Source organism: Centruroides sculpturatus, unplaced genomic scaffold, assembly GCF_000671375.1.
Source record: "Centruroides sculpturatus isolate CEXI.00-Female unplaced genomic scaffold, Cexi_2.0 scaffold143, whole genome shotgun sequence".
NCBI lineage: Eukaryota > Metazoa > Arthropoda > Arachnida > Scorpiones > Buthidae > Centruroides > Centruroides sculpturatus.
In genome coordinates this window covers 963204-982351 of record NW_019384447.1, presented here as the reverse complement: position 1 = coordinate 982351, position 19148 = coordinate 963204, and the positions used below count along the sequence as shown (strand labels likewise).

General features: G+C 29.7%; 3 protein-coding genes across 5 annotated transcripts in view; 2 read left to right on the top strand and 1 right to left on the bottom strand.

Annotated features, from left to right (window-relative positions):
* The first annotated feature begins 95 nt into the window (after positions 1-95).
* On the top strand, positions 96-1157 carry LOC111620452. Its single transcript, XM_023362375.1, has one exon. It carries the CDS (start codon positions 96-98, stop codon positions 1155-1157), a length of 1062 nt encoding a protein of 353 aa, XP_023218143.1.
* A 935-nt stretch (positions 1158-2092) lies between these two features.
* On the top strand, positions 2093-18528 carry LOC111620439 (NAD-dependent protein deacylase sirtuin-5, mitochondrial-like). 2 transcript variants are annotated; one of them, XM_023362363.1, is made up of 9 exons: positions 2093-2184; positions 7629-7872; positions 7957-8055; positions 13062-13188; positions 15518-15605; positions 17798-17851; positions 17935-18052; positions 18127-18242; positions 18313-18528. In XM_023362363.1, the coding sequence occupies exons 2-9, from the start codon at positions 7660-7662 to the stop codon at positions 18368-18370; spliced, it is 873 nt and encodes a 290-aa protein (XP_023218131.1). In that variant the 5' UTR covers positions 2093-2184; positions 7629-7659; the 3' UTR covers positions 18371-18528. The 2 variants fall into 2 exon arrangements, with proteins under 2 accessions (XP_023218131.1, XP_023218132.1); XM_023362364.1 differs by lacking the exon at positions 2093-2184 and adding an exon at positions 2233-2251.
* The window catches only part of LOC111620438 (protein IMPACT-like), an 18333-nt gene continuing 14763 nt past the window's right edge, over positions 15579-19148 (bottom strand). The window contains exons 9-10 of one of the 2 annotated variants that reach the window (XM_023362361.1): positions 18643-18777; positions 15579-16657 (exon numbers count right to left, since the gene is read on the bottom strand). In XM_023362361.1, coding sequence (XP_023218129.1) covers positions 16526-16657; positions 18643-18777 — 267 coding nt within the window. In that variant the 3' untranslated portion in view covers positions 15579-16525. The remainder of the gene's footprint in view (positions 16658-18642; positions 18778-19148) is intronic. The other variant, XM_023362362.1, reaches the window with a different exon arrangement.

Here is a 19148-nt window from a genome sequence, read left to right as displayed (position 1 = left end):
GATTCAACTTACACAAGGGTAAGGAGCCTTTCCAAGAAACGGAGTTAGCTAGCTTTCCGTTTCAAAAGATAGCTATAGACATAGTCGGACCACTCATGGTTACTCCTAGCGGAAATCGGTATATTTTATCTATAATTGACGTTTTCACCAGGTACTCTGAGGCTGTTCCTATTAAGGACCAGACCGCTAGGAACGTAGCTGATGCCATATTCCAACATGTGATATGCCGGTATGGTTGCCCTGAAATTATTGTTTCGGATCGGGGGGCTAATTTTACTTCCTCCACGTTTCAAGACTTGTGTGATGTTCTCCGAATCAAACATAACATCACTACTGCATACCGCCCGTGTGCAAATTCGGTCTGCGAGCGGTTTAATAAATCTATATGCAGTATTATAGCTAGGATCTCCAAAGGAAATAACGGGAAGTGGGATGAGCATCTTGCTCAGGCGGTGTTTGCCTATAATAACGCCACGCATACGTCTACCGGCGAATCCCCTGCCTTCCTCCTTTTCGGTTTCGACCCCAGGGTCCCTCAGGTCTTTCCTACGGGCCAGCCCACCTACAATCAATTGTCTGATTATCGGAGGGAATTATTAGAGAAGTTGAACACTGTTCGTAACCTGGCTTATTCACGGGGTAGGAGAAACAACTTAAAAAATAGAGAGCGGTGTAATATCAAAAGAAAGGGGCGTGTTTTCAGTGTTGGTGAAAGAGTGTGGCTGCTACGCAAACACCAGGGTAGAAGATTTGGAAAGTTCTCCCCTAAGTATTCGGGTCCCTTCCGCATTACGAGAATTTTAGGCCCAGTAACTGCAGAGTTGGGTGATGGTAGCGGAGGAAAAAAATGTATTGTACATTTTGATCGTTTGAAACCATATTGTTCATATGCTGTATGTAAAGGGCGAGGCCCTTACCGACCCAAGAGTGATGAATCTCCTAATAGGTCTGATGACGATGATGATGATGGAGAAGAGGAGATTACATTACCGTACGGAAGACCACCGATTGCACCCATCAGGATACCAGACGATGACGTACCACCCGAAAATCTTCCCGAATTGGATGACAGCCGTCAAGCTGCTCCTGCAAGCAATAACCGTTACCACCTTCGTAGCAGGAGAGTAGATTACTACAAACTCCATCATGGACTTTGAGCCTTCTCATTGGGGCGTATGTGGCTACACGCCTGTTTTTCTTTTATTAATATTATTATTATTATTATTAGTCCGTATAGTTTTAGTTTAATTTAAACTCTAGAACTTTCCTTCCTTCCGATTTCTTTGTTCCTTTGTCTCGGATTTCCAAGAATTCGCCTCACCCCTGACCCATCAGGGGGTAGCCTTAGACAAAAGACGAAAACGGGTCTGCGAGCGAGGAAAACAAAGGGTTTTTAGGCACTCTTAGGCCGGACTCGGAGAGAGAGAGACGTGTGGCAGAAGGCTCTGGAACAAAAGGTCGGAGGAGCGCTGCAGAAAGAGGCCGTAAGAAGCGCATTGATAGAAGAATTTAGTCGACGATTATAAGACAACGCCGAAACGGACCGAAACGGTTCTAAAAGGAAGAACAGCCGAGACGAGGAACTGTAGAGAACTACCAGGAAATTCGGGTACCCTCTGTCCTTTAATTCTTCTTATTTCCCCTTTCTATCTTTTCTATCTCCTAGTTTATTTTAGTTTTAAGTTAGTTTAAGTTTCCGCGCGCAACTACTTTTGTCAAGAGATAGTTATCGGAAAAGTAACTACCAGTATATTGGTATATCCGGTCGCTCGGGATTTTGGAACGTTTGTAAGTAACAGCGGGAATCCGAACTCATTTTGTAAATATATTAATGTTAGCGCGAAATTAAACTTGTTTCATTGGTAAAACGTGTCTGTGTTTTCCTGTCCGCGCTATACATCTTCACAACTACATCATCATCATCAATGTATTCGTTGTCATAAAAAATTGTCTTTTTACTTCTTTCCCAAGACTACAAATATTCAAGTACAAAGTAACTGGTTTCAACTTATTATAAATAAAACCCTGCTGAAAGATTCGGAATTTTATTTAAAATATAACATAAAAATTTTTCTAGTTTATTTTATTTAATTAAAAAAAAAAGTAGGTGGCGTTTAATGCCGACTGTTCATTTTAAAAGGCCGTCATTTGTTTTCGTTGTGTGAATCTTACAGTATTAAGAATGTAAGAAACTACTAATATTACTTTGTATCGTTTAACTTTTCAAATTATTTAAACTAGTACTTTAAAAGTAAGATATGTTTTTAATTATTCTAAAATCAAAGATATGGCACATTTGTCCTTGTATAACCTCATCTTAACCAGGAAACATTTTTTTTAAATGAATAACTGTTGTTATTTAGCATCTCTCATTGTATACAATGTTTCCAGTCATTTCACATTATTAAATTATAATGAAATGTGCAATGAGAAATTCCTTTATGACAAAATCTTCCAGATTTTATATTTAAGAACTTTTATAACTTGAATTGACATTAAGAAATGACTTTAAAAGTTTGCAAATATTTTGTGATAATTTATTTACGTGACTAATAAGTATGCTTATGAGAACAAATTCGTTTGCTACTAAAAAAAGTCATATAACTATGCTCGTTTCCATCATATACAGTAATGTACTTTTTGTGACTTTCTCCCCCTTAAATTGTAGTGAATAGCCCTGAGTGAGAATTGGAAATAGATACAATGATTGAGATTAACACTATCTGAAGTATGATTAATTGTATTTAAAAATATCAATTTTGATGATGATGCTACAGAAGAATCATTTCTTGGTAGTTCTTGTTTGTAATTTTGAAACAAATTTTCTTTGTGTGAAATCTATTCTTATAACAAATTTGAATTATATCTCTTTTGCTTTCAACAACTATAAGAGATATGATTACAGTAGAGCACCGATTATCCGAATCAGTGGGGGGACTGGGGTTGTTTGGAAAATCGATTTTTCGGATAACCGATTATGTATGACAAAATATATTAACCTATCCCATGTTGAAATTCATTCAAATCCTGGCACGTCCTTAAGTACCCTTTGGTGGTTGTGCCAGTGCTGCCAGCTAAAACACGCACACCAACAAAAATAATAATGGAGTAGCCCAAGACATAGCCAAAGATTGTAGTGCCACAGCACTAGTGGAAATTTAAATCTGTCGACTGGAAAGCTTTCGGTTAATTGACGTTTTGGTTGATCGATATTCGGATAATTGATGCTCTACTGTATTTCTAAAAGTTAGAACAAAATCATAGTCATTATTGGGTTTAAACTATTGACTTCATATAGCAACATATATTTTTGAATTGATTTTCTACAAAAGCTTTTAGATTCCAAAAAACTTTCAGTATGCGTTATATTAGGTAAGATGTGAACTCTGAATGAGGGATTTGCCACTCTTCTATATGAGCAAAACAGTCAAGATATTTGTCTTCAAAGGTCAATTTTTACCATGAACCAATATACTGCCTATTTTCGTCAGTCAAGGTCAGTGCCATAACTAGCCATTCCTGTGCCCTGTGTAAAAATTTGCATTTAGGCCCCTTAATTAATTAGGTTTGGGAAAATAATAAAACAAATACATGCATTTTGGGCACCCTTTCAAGTGGGCCCTGTGCGGGTGCACCTGTTGCACCTGCCTAGATATGGCACTGGTCAATGTGACTATTGCTCAGTTGAGCGATAGCTTACCATGAACCTGTATACTGCTGATTTGTCATGCTCTGCATCTGTATGCACGACTACATGCTCACATGACACTGTGCATGTAGTCGTGCACTTTGGTGCTAGCTGTCACTCACACTTCAGTGCTTACATGGGGTGAACCTCACACTTCCCAAAACTATATAACATCAAGTACTTCACAAACAGTCAAGTTGGCTACTCAAAGCTGGAATAGTCATGTGGGCTAAATAGTTTAATGTGATAGTCTTAGCAGAGCAACACAACTCTGATTGCGTATGACCTGGAGGAGGCTGATTTCATGGGCTCTATCTTATGAATGGTTATTAAATGTAGAGGTATGGTTCCTTTGATGTTTTCGCTCCTATGAGTATGGTCTACAGCTCTCTAAGATCCCAACCCTCTCATTCAGAGGTGTAATTGTACCTTTTATTAATGAAGTTATCAATCTATAGTAGTTTGATTGTTTTTATTTATTTATATTCTCATCACTTAAACAAAGGGATTGTCCATAAATTAAGTATTGCTGTTTTTATACTTTTCAACTATCATTCCTCCTTTAATACTCCTTAATGCTGTCACACATACCCACCCCAAAATTATATAATATGTATCCTTAATTAACCTATTTAGTTGTTTGTACTAAAGAATAGTTCACAGTATGTTATACTGAATGCTAAGTTATTAATAAAATAACATGGTAATATAAACATATGAGCCATTCACAAGCCAAATTGATTAACTCCACATTTCAAATTTTTTTAAATGTATAAGATAGCATATCTATGCTATCTTATACATTTTATATTTTTATACGTTGTTTTTGAAACTGTGTTTTGTGAATATATTGGACTTTGAACTCATATTTGCATTATAAATAAACACTTGGCTTTATTTCCATCATTTTTAGTTGATACATGACAACAGCAGCACGTTTCGGGCATAAAGTCCCTCATCAGTCAACTAAAAAAAAAAAATACAATTTTTTAAAATATTACATAAAATATCTTACAAAACAGAATTAAAATAATGTATATTTCTTACCATATCCATTTTTAATCTGTTAGACATACAAGGTCTTAATTGGCGCACACAAATTATTTAACAATAAGTGGAGTAATTTCATTAAAATTTGTTATAAATGATCTTTTATATATTTGACGGTATCCTGGAGTCTTAGACATAAACACATACATATTTCAAAATAGAAATAAACTATTTTTTACATTATTGTTTTTTAACTGTACCTGCATTACATACTGCATTGCAGTGTTGTACTGATTTGGATATTACAAAGAAAGTTATTATTAATATTAACAACAGCATAACTTTTATAGATAATTACAATCAACATTAATGTATGTTGTGTATATTATAATATTTTCATCCAGTTCTCATTTATTTTTACACTTAAATTTTTGTTGATACAATTTTTAGCTGTTAAAATTGAGACACTTTCTTTAAATTTTCTATTATACATATTTTTCTCTTTGTATAGGATTTTAACATTATTTTTATCTATATTACAGTCATTTATTAAACAATGGTCATGAAAAACAGAGTTTAGTCGATTATATTTGAGATCTGCAATATGTTCTTTTACTTATATACTCAGTTTGTGTTTAGTTTCTCCTATATAGTAGTTAGTTGTATTACAGGCACATGGTCTTATATACTACATATCTTATACACTACATTCTTTGTTTCTTGTTCTTTATTATCTACTTTATTAGGTTTTACCAGTCTTAATCTATTTTCTAATTTTTCGTATTTTGGGGCTAGTTTTGTGTTTATTTTTTGTAAGTCTTTGTTGATATTCTCATATAGTCCTTTTATATATGGAAAACTGATATATTTTGTATCTATATTTAGCTTTTTTGATTTTTTATTATTCATTTTACTTTTTATCTTCTTTTCCCAGCGATCTATTAAACTATTAGTATATCCATTGAGAACAAATTTCTTTTTTAGTTCTTTTATGTAAACATTTATATCTGTAAGATTGCTAGTTCTTGTCTTAATTTTTATGTATTTCATTTTAAAAATGTTATATTTTATATATGAAGGAATATTAGAGTCATATCGAATTGTTACATCTATAGAGCATGGTTTTTTATAGGGTTTAAATTCTAAGTTATTGTTGTTCCATTTTATTGTAACATCTAAATACTTTTATTGGCTTTATTCTCTTCTTCTACAGTAAAGTGTATTTCTTTGTTTATGCTGTTTATGGTTACTTTAATATTGTTGATCGTAGTTTCACTTTCATCGTATATTATTAAAACATCATCAACGTAGCGCCTATAAAAGTTTATCCCTTACATTTTGTTTATCTTCTCATCTATGTCTATCATCACCATCTCTGCCAATTTTGGTCCTACTACAGAACCCATACTAATCCCATCGTTTTGAGTAATGTTTACCTTCCATTTCAAAATAGTTACTGCTATACAAAAAGTTTATTAAGTCTATTATTTCTTGTTCTACATTAAGTTTTTTTAGTTTTTTATCTACAATGTCCCATACCATTGAAGGGTACATATTAGTAATATCCAAACTTGTTTGTATATTACTAATATGCACCCTCAATAGTATGGGACATTGTAACGATGACTCAATTAGATATTTTCATGTAGGACTAGGACAGATGGCTTTCAGATCAAATTACCTTTTTCTACAACAGACACAGAACCAACTTCTGGTGCATATAATACAAAAATTAAACACTGCACAAACATTTCCAACTCCTTCAAAGTTCTTCAGGTGCAATTCAATGGTTACCCGATGGAACGTTATCAGAACTAATGCCTATTTGTAAAAATTTTTAAAACAACATAATTCAAATGACCGTTCAAAAATATAAATTTAATGCTGTGTAAGTTTAATCATGTGCATAACGATCATTCGGTTAATGACTATAAAGTTTTGTCTAACAGGACTGCCATGCTTTCAACAACACCATTTTCTCCTCAAAATTGATACAGGATGACTCAAAGTTAAAATTTAAAAATTTCTACAGCCTCCAACCATCTTAGATGCTCTGTGTGTGATGATGTGAGGATTCTTTGTTTTTGACTCCCCAGATGTCCCAAAGTTGTTTGCATTTGTCAAGACGTACAAATGGGCAACAACTCTGTCCTGTAGTAGACAAAGCCAGAGCACTCACCTGCTTACTAGAAAAGGCCACCTATACCCTTCTCACAGCTCAATTAAAGAGGTATCCTTTTGTGATTACAAGCTCAGTGGAACTCAAACAAAAGGGGTTTTCCCTCCCCAGTACATCACCATTCTAAACTTTAATTCTCTGTACTCCTCCATCAAACTTCCACCATTTTTTGTACGCTCTGTGATATCTTTTTTATCTCATCAGTGATGACACTCTACATCAGCGTCTTTTAGAATTGGCACACTTGATTTGTTACGATTCAGTCTTTCACTTTAAAGAGATAGTGTACTGTCAAGGAAGAGGGATTCCAATGGCTAGCTTAATGTCAGGAGACCTATGTGAGATGGTGATACGACAGTTATAGAATAAGGTCTCCCCAACATTCTTCTTTACAGGAGAATGTTGGGGAGACCTTATTCTATAACTCCTTTTGAAGTTTTATTCTTATTTTGAATACTACTATTTTTTTGTAAGTTATTGTCCAAAATTGAAAAGTTTAATAAACTATATCAGTTTCTTCTGAGATAGTATACAAACTAAAACTTATTCTTTCACTGTTTTCATTGTATAAATATAATAAAAGTTATCAGCAAAACATGGGTCAATTAATTAATTGAATTAGTAAAATTTTGGAATGGATTTCCAAAGAAATTATGATTTATGTTTGATAATGATCTTTTACTATTTTAGATGATTGATAATGTAATTTATAATTCTGAATCTTATTAGATATTTGAATTTATAATAATTGTATTTTTTGAATGTTTTCAGAATTATGAAGAGTTTCATTGCATAAATTTCAATGGCTTTGAGTATTATTAGACGAAACGCTTTAACATGTTTAAACATGTCAAAATCTATTAGGAAACAACCTTCTTCGGATGTTGCTGCATTCCGAGAAGTTTTAAAGAAATCCTCTCATATTGTAGCATTGACAGGAGCAGGAATCAGTGCAGAGAGTGGTGTTCCAACATTTCGAGGTGTTGGTGGATATTGGAGAAAATACAATGCCCAAGTAAGTGATTTTATTACTATTATTATATTATGTACTTTTATTTCTATTTTTTTTAAATGTGTTACCAATTTTTATTTAATTTAGAATTTAGCAACACCAACAGCATTTTTATCAAACCCATCTCTTGTTTGGGAATTCTACAGTTATAGACGGGATCTTGTGTTAAGTAAACAGCCAAATCCAGTAAGATAATTTTTTTTCTTTGATACCAAGAATGATTTTAAACAATAATAATTTGCTACAAAGTACTTGAGTGTCAATTCTTTTTATACAAACTTTTATTGTTTATTAATAACTATTAAAGAAAACAAAAGAAAGTAAGGAAGCAATACAGAAAGTTTTGCAATTTATAAATGCAAATAAGTAAGTAATAAAAATTTCTAAAAAATTAAAATATGTGGCACAATAAATCTGTCCTATTGTAAGGAATAATTCACAAATTTATTCATAGTTATTTATTTAAAATAATTTCCATTTTTTAATAATAGAATACAACACGAGCCTAAACATAAAGATACTTAATACATTGAAGTTTTAAATCACAGATCCAATGTGTCAACAAAATAATAATTCGTACTTAATACTTAATGTTCAATGCTGCTCAAATGCTGAATTATTTGCCAGTAGCATCATAATTGTCAGATTTTAACATAATTTTAAATTATATTGAATAGAATAAATTTATTTGCCATAATCTATAATTTTAATATGAATTTGTATAATTTAGTTTTCAGTATATACATTTTGCATATAAAAGTAAATAATGTACTTGTATTTTCAGTGGCTGCAATACTCTGACAATAAAACTATTAAGTGGATATTAATTCTATTTTAAGCTGTGAGTTGCACTTCAGGAATTTCCTAACATTTGTATTTTTCCCTTTTTCATCATTTTCATTTTTGAACTGAAATCCTCATTATTCTCCTGATTAGATGTTTTCCTTCAGATACTGTTGAAATTTGAGCAAAAAGCTTTTTCAGATATAACTGTTTTTAAGGAAATCCCCATCTTGCAACTCTTCATAGAAATTAAATTAGCATATTGGTAATTTATGTGAGAAGTAGTTGTACAGAGTATGATCACTTATTAATTTGGTTAGAATTTTCTGACCCAAATTAGCCAAAAGGCTAGAAATCCTGTGCTTCAAGGTTACACCTTACAAATCTAATGTTATTTTTCAAGTAATAGGTCATTGCTGATATTATAAAATGAAATTCTAAAATAGTAATAATCTAAACATTTGATTACTGAAGCAGATTCTTTTACTAATCTCCATGATTTCTATATCTAACTCTTCTCAATTTCTTTTCATAGGAGTCTGAAATATATATTTTTTAATCTGCTGAAGTCTATAATCCTGATTGACTTGGACTGCATGTGTAAAGCAATTGCTAAAGTTGTTCTTTATGTAGTGTAGGTTTGGTGCAAAATCAATTATTGTCTTGAAGTATACATAGCAAGACTCTGCAAATATGGTTATTTGGGGTTTATTTATTTATTTAGAGAAAGGAGTTAGTGGCTACACTCACTGGTATAGCCATAAGGAAAGAGATTGGAAGAGAGTGGAGAAGAGTGGGATAGCGGTGGAAAGTAGTTGATAGAGTGCAGTGGAGATGGGAAATAGAGATGAAAGTTAGAGATTGTAAATGGAAGAATCAAGTTCTATGATCACCATGCTGGATTCTATATATAGAAACAAAAAGGGTTAGAGTAGCTCATATAAGAGCTGATGATTACGAGGAATATTATAAGACCATACAAAACAAAGATTATGCATGGTTAGATTTTTGGGATTTAACCTCCATTTGAAAATATTAAATAAAACTGTAACTAAACAGTAAAATTAGATTTAATATTGTATGGTTTATCAATCTCGAGAATGAATTGGATATGAGTTACATTCAAAACAAATTAAAATTACATAAAATTCAGAGAAATAAAATTTAAAGTTTATACAATGGGTTTATTTTATTATAGATAACTGTTCCCAGACTATCACAATAAATAAAAATATTTACAGCAAATAAACTGAAATGATTTCAGGTAATAACTCAAACTTATCTGTGATGCAGAGATAAATATATATTAATTGTGTATCACATTTTAGTTCTTCAAAACCGCAATGCAGCATAATAATCAACACTTGGCATAAATGTGTATCACATTGTTTGTGTGCGATAAGTTGTACATTGTTAATTACTATAATAATTTTAAAATTATGAGAAACTTTCAGTATGTTTTCAATAATTTAAAAAATAAAAAATATAGTATAAACATAAATTATTTTTATTATGGCAGTTAAGAGGTTTATAATATAGTTTAAAGAGGTTTATAATATTTTGTTTGAAATATCAAAGTTGAAAAGCTATTTCCAATTTTAATGTTTTAGAAATAATTGAAAAATTCAAGGCATCAGAATGCTATGCCATTACTTTTTGTTTGGATACATTTATAATTTTATTAAAGAATGTTATAATACACATCAATATCAATTCAGCATTCATTTAACTTTAACATATTAATTATATTATTATATGAATTGTCTTTCACTTATGAAAAAATTTTAATCTGATGATGATGACAAATTATGTACACTGTTGAATTTTTGAGATTAGAACTTGTGGAAAAGATCATTAAACACAAATTATTGATGTAGTAAGTACTATTTATTTGAAATGGATTTAAAACAAAATTTCTTAAATGTCACAAATGTTAAAAAATAATACAGAATCTGTTCTTTTATTAACTTATATTTAATTATTCTATATTGATAATTTTCAAGTATTAGTTGATAATATGTTGGATTATTTTCAATTAACTGATGTTTTACTTTATTTCTGTATAGTTGTTTGTTGTATCTCTGGGCATTTTTTGAATTAATAATGCATTAATGAGCATAAAAAAAGTATGTATTAGAATATTTCTGTTAAGATTGTTTACAAAAGTTACAGCCTAAGGCATAGCACTGTTGCTTTAAGTTTTTCAGTTCAGAAACATTATTATTATTCTTTTACAGTATGATTTATTTTCAGCAAAAGAAAAGATGCTGCATTTTCTTTCTAAATTAATCACACACTGGAATTCATCTGAGAATCAGAAAGCTGGTTGTTTTTTGTAAGGAGCAATAATCTGAAATTGCAGAAGTTGAATTGTAATGTTTGTCTCAGAACTATTTAGAAATGTCCTTGGAAATGTTGCATACTTTGTGTTGTAATCTTTGTTTATAGTTGTAATGGTTTAATTTCTCATACATGTATTTAACCTATGCTCTGTAGATATTAACACGTGTTGCTACATTAATTATAGTTCTTTAACTTTATCATTATAAAATATAATAATGTTTAATAAAATAAACTGTCTCAAATCTGAATTTGGAAGTATATGAAGTTTAAGCATTTATTTCATTGGAAAATAATGTTTTTAAAAGTACAAAAAATATTAAATAAAATCCAAAGCTAGGGAGTACAAAAAATATTAAATAAAATCCAAAGCTGGCATTGGACTGTTTAAGAGTGGGTGTATGTCAGCATTTACATAAATATTTGCCAATTCCAACTCCTTAACTGACTACTTTAAAATTATTTTCACTTTCCTTGCTGTTATAGAATATAACATATAGGTTTGATTATTTGTCAAATTTTGATCTCCTCTGGAGTTTTGCATTTTTGACATTTTGACACTTTGTGAGCCCAAAAGTGTAAAAAAAAAGAAACCTATACAAAATTCTGTATGTGTGTGACTATTGGCTTCTATTTTGCTTTGTATCTTGGGAGTGGATAAACCTAAAATTTTGAAACTAGGCAGGTTATATATATAGGACATTGCAAATTTTATAATCCTTTTGCCTTTTGAATAAGGTAAAATTAATGGCTACAATCTTCTAATTATCATTATACCACCAGTTCATTACTAATTAGTAAATTATATTATATATATATATAAATACTAAGCAGTTGGAGTTGGCAAGTTGAAAATATTGACTAGAGTCGAAGATGGCAAAAAAAACTCAAACTCTCCAGCACTGATAAAATCTATTCTTAACAGATGTTGAGTTAACATTTAAAATTTAAGTTTCTTATTCATTGATAACCAGATTTGAGATTGTTTATTAATTTAGAAATAAAATAAAATCTTAAATTACATTGAAAAATCTAATTTAGTTAATGTAGTTAGAAAAATGTTATAATTTGTACTGAAGTAAAAGTCTGTTTTAGCAAGTGTTCTGAATGTTATTTTAAAATTTATAATTCTAAATACCATGAACATTTTTAAGAGAGATGATTCTGATGAAATATTGTGTGAATTATATTAATTAATTAATATTATAGAATATATAGTATTTAAGACATTTCTACGTTGCAGTTTCTGTTTATATATATTTTTGTATAACTTTTTAACATAGAAAATTGATAAAACAAGTCAAATGTGTTAGAAAAACAGCTTAGATTGGGACATGTATGTCATTCTTCACTGAAGTAATTAAAAAATAGAGAAAACCTTACATAGTTTTGCAAATTTATTATTATTTATTTATACTGCATAGTTTAAGAGCTAAATTATATTTTATATTTATTGAAACATTCCTAAAACAGCATTATTATTAAATCAAAATTAATTAAAAGAATTGTTGAGAAAAAATTTTAAAAAGTATGATTTTAATTTAATGCCACAATAATAATAAATTGAAAAACAAAATTGCTTGCATTGGAAACCAAAACAATTTGTTTTGAAATATTCATAATCTTCAGCAACATCTTTAGGAACATCTTTAGGAAACAAAACATTTCAAAATAAATGTTTTGTTTCCTAAAGCAAGCAGCTTTAATTTTAATCTGATTTTTGTTTGGGCTTTTAGATTTATTAAGAAATTTAATTATAATAATAAAGTTATTCAGAAATATGTAGATAATCATTTTGTACTGCAATTATCTGTTTGTGTAATGAATGATTAAATTGAATTATAAATTTTTTTTTTGTATGGAGAATTTGTGAATAATTTTAAAACTAGCAATGTTTTTGAATACTTGTTATCAAGGACTTTTATTACAGTACTAAATAACAATAATGATTTTGTGATTTTCTGTAATTTGTCTTTTAGTTAATGATTTGGATATACTATAATTGTAAGATTTTATGAATCGGTTTATTTTTAGAAAAAGTTTAATTGCCATGTTATGAATTTAAATAGGCACATAAGGCATTAGCCGAAGCTGAAAAGAAATTAGCTTCTGAAGGGAAAAAACTAGTTGTAATCACTCAGAACATAGATGAATTGCATAAGGCTGCAGGAACAAAAAATCTGATAGAATTACATGGTAAGTAGAATTTTACTTGTAATATAATTTTTCTGAAATAAAATTTCTAAGATGTACAAACATTTTAATCATTTTTATGCCAATAGTGTAGATTCAGACTTTGTAAGCTACTCCAGATACAGAAAATTTTTCATGATCTAAATACATTATCACACTAATTTGTTGAAGTGGGCAGCAAGCAAGTACATAAATAGATTCATCCATTTACCAGATTCCTCCAGACACACTTGTCTCTGCATACTTCTTTTGCTTCTGTCACTTTCATCTTTCTTCTAGAAGACTTTCTTACATTTCTCATGCTCATAATCTATCATTCATTCAAATGCTCATCCACTTGCTTCAACTATGATTTCCTTGGTTGTCCCTGTTTTGCTTCTCTTCCTCTTTTCTATAGTATACTTTTTTCAATAATTCCTCTTCATTCATTCCCTCAAAGTGGCCAAGTGACCATGAACTATACTTGCTGATCTTTTATATGACATTTTCTTTTTCACAACAAATTTTTCTATGATAATTCATTTCTCATCTCATCACATGCTCCCCTCAAATATCTCATTTCATGATCTACAATAATACATAATATAATAACTAGGCAAATAAACAAAGGAAGAATATATTGGAAATTTTAAATTCTTTCATTTATTAAAAATTAATCTATTAAAATTATAACAAATTACACATCACAAGTAATTTTTCACTTAATTTTTTTTATTACAAGGTTAATGTTTGAATATGATATCTAGCAATAAGTTCATTGTTCGTTAGGCATAAGTGCAGACAGTATTTTAAATGTTCATCGTTTTCTTAGCATATAAACATTTAAAATACTGCCTACACTTGTATCTCATTAAATTTATGTTCTCATGTACATAAATATACATATTCATGTATAAAACTATCCTATATTTTACACTTTGCAGTATTCATTGTAAATACATTAAATCCACATAATATGCTTGTATGCATGCACTCTGAACAATTATATTAATCACTATCAATAACCATTAATCTTTGCAAGCTATAATCATATGTGAATAAATCAGCGTATGTGCATTGCTTTGTCATTACAAGATACTAAGTATTCATTCAATTGTATGTACTGTACTTAGTGATTGACTGTTTGATCACCTCTAGTGTAGATTAAAATTATATCTTTAAAAATTTATAATTTTGTTAATTAATATAATAAAAACTACTACTCAATAATGATGATATTGGTATAATTAAATTTTTAAATAATTTTTTAATGTATTTTTACTATGCACAGTTTTATATAACTCTGAAACAATGGTGGACTGGCCCACTGGAAAATTCCATATTTTTTGGTGGGCCATTTGCTTGACAACCATTCCCATAATATAAGCCCATATATAAATACATATACATATATACCAAATATAGTTTCATATATATATATATATATATATATATTTTACCCAGATCAAAATTTGTAGCCAATCTAATACTGAGTGGAATAAGTTCTATTAAATATCTTAGAGTTAAAAATTAATAACTTCTGTAATGTGTATTTATTAGCTTTACTTGGATAAATCAAATAAAACGAATAAAATAAAGTCAGGTTCCTCAGTTATTAAAAAATTTTGTAAGGCATGTTGTTTCCTTTCTGTGCCTTCTATTAAATTAATGATTTCTGGATTCGCTATACTAATAATCTATATAAATAATCATTTATTTCTTACTTTCTCCAAGGGTTAAATAGTTAAGTGGGGATAAATTTTAAAACGAATCGGAAGCAAAATGTTCCATGTCTCTCTCAGATAACAATCTATATAATTGTAAAATTTCTTCATTAGATAAATTTTGTAAATTTACATCAGAAACTGTATTATCAATCAATTAAAAATCAATCAAATTTTAAAAACAAAAAAAAAAAAAAAAATGTGTAGTTTGATGGATTTACTCTTGCAATGTTAGAAGATTTATTAATCAGATTTCAAAAGATGCAAGCATTTTATGATTAAAAGAAAAAATTGTATTCTATTTGTTAAATATAGATATGAAAGTAAATTTAATAAGTATGAACATGTTCTTAGAAAAAGTAATGATAAATAATTTATTAATGCAAATGAAGATAATGATTATATTCTTATATTCTTGCTTATATTATTTGCATATTTCATTTTGGATTATTTTTAAGTAAATTTTAATTAAAAGATTATTTTATTTATATAAAACAAAATTTTAAAATAAGAAAGATTCATTCAGTTCAAAAAAAAAATTTTTCCCCAACATAAATTTTTATTTAGATTTTAATTTACATTAGCATGCAATTGCTGATCAAAAACTAATCTTGATTTTCTTTCAACAGGTACACTCTTTAAAATTCGATGCACCAAATGTGGTGATGTTACAGAAAACAAAGACAGCCCTATTTGTCCAGCTCTTGAAGGCAAAGGGTGAGAAATAATCTGGTCTTGTTCACTTTAATATTTTTGATTTGATTTGAATAGAATATATTTTGGTAAAATCAGAGTATACTGTTAATTGGAAATTAATGCTATGGTCATTAATTTACATTTAATATTCACTTAACTTATTCACTTTACATCAACTTTTATTACTAAAAAATTATAAAATTATCTTACAGCATAAAATACAAAATAATCCCATCTTAGTTTAGAATGTTCACTGTAATTTTGATATTTTAGGAAATATTCAGTATATTTGTATATATAAAAATTGTTTTAAAATGTTTGTTGTAAACTTCATATAAATTTTTACTTGTATGAGAACTCCGTGACATCTTATCACTGACCTGGTCTTTGTTGTGGTCCACACACACCTATATAAGGAGGAGGTGGTGTCATTCAGGATGATGAGAAAGTGTGATCTGTGTATGTGAATGGTGATGTTAGATACCTAGATAAGAACTCTGTTTACAATTAACACCTGTTTACTAGAATGCAAAAGACATTTTACAAAAGTTTGGGAGATTTCCTTTTTCTTAAAAACTAACTCAACAGGATACACAGTGAGTCTGATGACAGTGATGGACTGGGAATACAAGGATGTTCCCAGGGTTCACTTATTGGCAGATCAGTGTTCTGTACTAATACAATAATAGAAGGAATTAGTCTCACACGTATCACTCAATTAAAAGTTAGACTGTCTTGGTGGAAAAAAGCTTTCAGCCTTGAGTTTCAGGAATTTTAAAGGTTTCACATCTGCAATTGGATGTTCTAGTTGGTCATGATCTCCTTCTTCCCCTTTTTTCAATTGACCCCTAGTTGCCAGGGCTATAATATATATATTATGTCAAACCTTTGGGAGTTTCTTCCTTACCTTCCCATTTCATTACCGTTGCATTCCTGTCAATTCAGGTCCTTACAATTGTTCTTTGGGAGGATGCCCATGGAGATATAGAGGTGCCCCACCTGTCAATTCCAATCTCATATTCTTTGTGTAGTCGGTAACACATCCACTTGCTGAACCCTTCTGCCATTTTTATCTGGATGGAAAGAAAGGAATTATAGTACATGCTAGAGTGTTAGAGAAGTCTATCATTTTAAAGATTGTGAGATTAGAATTTATTTTTGAATTTATTAAGTATTCTATCTTGTGATACAGAGTGAAAACACAATTTTTCTTTTAATTTTCATCTCCCTTCTGACAGAGGAGAAGACCCGATTCCTTATTTCTTCCAGGTTTGATAGTTACTGTGACAAAGAGGATCTGATCCATCAACATGTGACTGATTGTATTAGATGATAGCATTAAGCAATCTTCATTCTGCATTATATTTGGAAGGTCTGCTGTAATGTTTTGTGGAAGAGAGTACCAACTTTTATTATTTTTCCTCTACCTTGAAAGGGAGTAAATCAATGTCTTTGACATTGATTTACTCCCTTTCAGTGTCCCACACTTGTTAAGATTTAATCATTATATGTCAGCAAAAGACAAGATTTGAATCTAAATCCCTTCTTTCTGCAGTCAGGACTTTCATAATTTTTCATAACAGTGAAATGTATATACAGTAGGGCATTGATTATCCGACCCCCGATCAACTGTCACACCAGTTAACCGACCGTTCTAGTTGGCAAATTCAAATGTCCACTAGTGATGTGGCGCTACAATATTTGGCTATGTCTTGGCTACTTTAATATTATATTTACGTGTTTTAGCTGGCAACACTAGCTCGACCATGAAAGGGAGCCAGGATTTAAATGAGGCTTAACTTTCTAATTTTTAACGATACAATAGCGATGATTATTATTTTAAAAAATTTTTGTTAGGCTTAACATCGATGAAAATTCAACGCGAAGTAGGTTAATAGCGATATACTAATATACTAATATACTAATTACATGGGATATACTAATATACTATACTAATAATGTATTTTTTCATATTTTTCGGTTATCCGTTTTTTCAGTTATCCGATCAACCCCAGTCCCCAATTTGAGTCGGATAATCGATGCTCTACTGTATGTAATACATTATGCTTTATTTCAGTATTTAAAATAGCTAAATTTATTTTTGATATATTACATTATTTTCAATTTCTTTTTCTGAATGTGATTTTCCACTTTATTAAATTTGTTGCACAGTTTTAGATGATATTTCATTTATAAATATTCTATTTTATCAGAGCTCCAGATCCAGACACTAAAGATGCCCGAATACCAGAAGAACTTCTTCCAAGGTTAGGTAACTTTTAATAGAAATATTCTGAGTTTATTTAATTAACATAAGTATTAAACTCAAATTTAATGGAAAAATGGTTAGATGTTCGAAATGTGATGGATTGATGCGACCACACGTTGTTTGGTTTGGCGAATCTCTGGAACCAGATGTTCTTGCTGCTGCTCAGAGAGAATTAGAAGAATGTGATTTATGTCTTGTGGTAATTATAATATACACACTTTAAATCAATTGAATTGTATTTTGTTTGATTTTTTAATACTGTAAAATTTGTAGATTGGAACATCCTCTGTTGTCTATCCTGCTGCAATGTTTGCTCCTACAGTAGCCAAAAGAGGAATACCTGTTGCTGAATTCAATCTAGAAACTACCCTAGAGACAAGTAACTTTGGGTAAGGTATTTTTAAACATAAAATAAATTATAATTTTTTCCTACTTTAATGTTAAAAATAATTTTTGCAGTTTTCATTTTGAAGGACCATGTGGTACAACTTTGCCTACTGCTTTAGTTTTTGATTAAATGTTTAGTTTAAGAACCATGTGTGATAAATAAGATGATCAGAGTAAAAATTTTCAGGTGTGTGTGTTTGTTTTATATCCTCTAAACAAAGTATAATTTGTGTATTTTTAAGCTGCATAGATTCATTTTTAAATAAAGGTAAAGATAAAAATTTAAAATTAGTTTGTCTTTTATTAAACTTTTTACAAAACTCATTTCTCTTGTTTCTGAAAAAATAAAATTTGTTTATTACGTTAATAATATATTAAAATTTTGGAATATCTATAAATTACCTGTTGCAGTATAAAATTATGTTGTTGTAGAAGATCTCTGGCAACATTATTGATATGCTTAAATCTCTCAGGTCCCAGATGTATACCACCATACCATCTTGATACTACAACTATCACATTTTTAACATCCAAAATCTATGAATATGAAAAATTAAATGAATGGAAATATTATATTCTGCATTAATAAAAGACTGGACAAGATATGCTTGCAACTATGTTAGAACAGAGATTTATCTTAGAAAATCTAACATGTTTTTCTTATTTAAATTATCAAAAACAAATGACAACTGAATTCTGAAAATTTTTTTACAATTTGATTACACTGGTTTTTGCTTTCAATTATCAGACTTTTCAATTTATTCATATTACTACATGCAATGTCTGTGAATGTCTTTCCAAAAATATAAATTTGCATTTAGTCATTTCTCTATGTTTAAATTCCAAATAAAACAAAAATTGAAAAAAATTTCTGAATAGTTTATCAACAAATTTTAGTATAAGTCTCA

What these genes read in the sequence shown, in the direction of transcription:
- LOC111620439 (XM_023362363.1), top strand. Translation starts at nt 7,660, where the DNA reads ATGGCTTTGAGTATTATTAGACGAAACGCTTTAACATGTTTAAACATG. An exon ending in CCAGCTCTTGAAGGCAAAGG is followed by an intron (nt 15,606 to 17,797) that starts GTGAGAAATAAT and finishes CTATTTTATCAG; the next exon opens with AGCTCCAGATCCAGACACTA. An exon ending in AATGTGATTTATGTCTTGTG is followed by an intron (nt 18,053 to 18,126) that starts GTAATTATAATA and finishes TAAAATTTGTAG; the next exon opens with ATTGGAACATCCTCTGTTGT.
- LOC111620452 (XM_023362375.1), top strand. Translation starts at nt 96, where the DNA reads ATGGTTACTCCTAGCGGAAATCGGTATATTTTATCTATAATTGACGTT.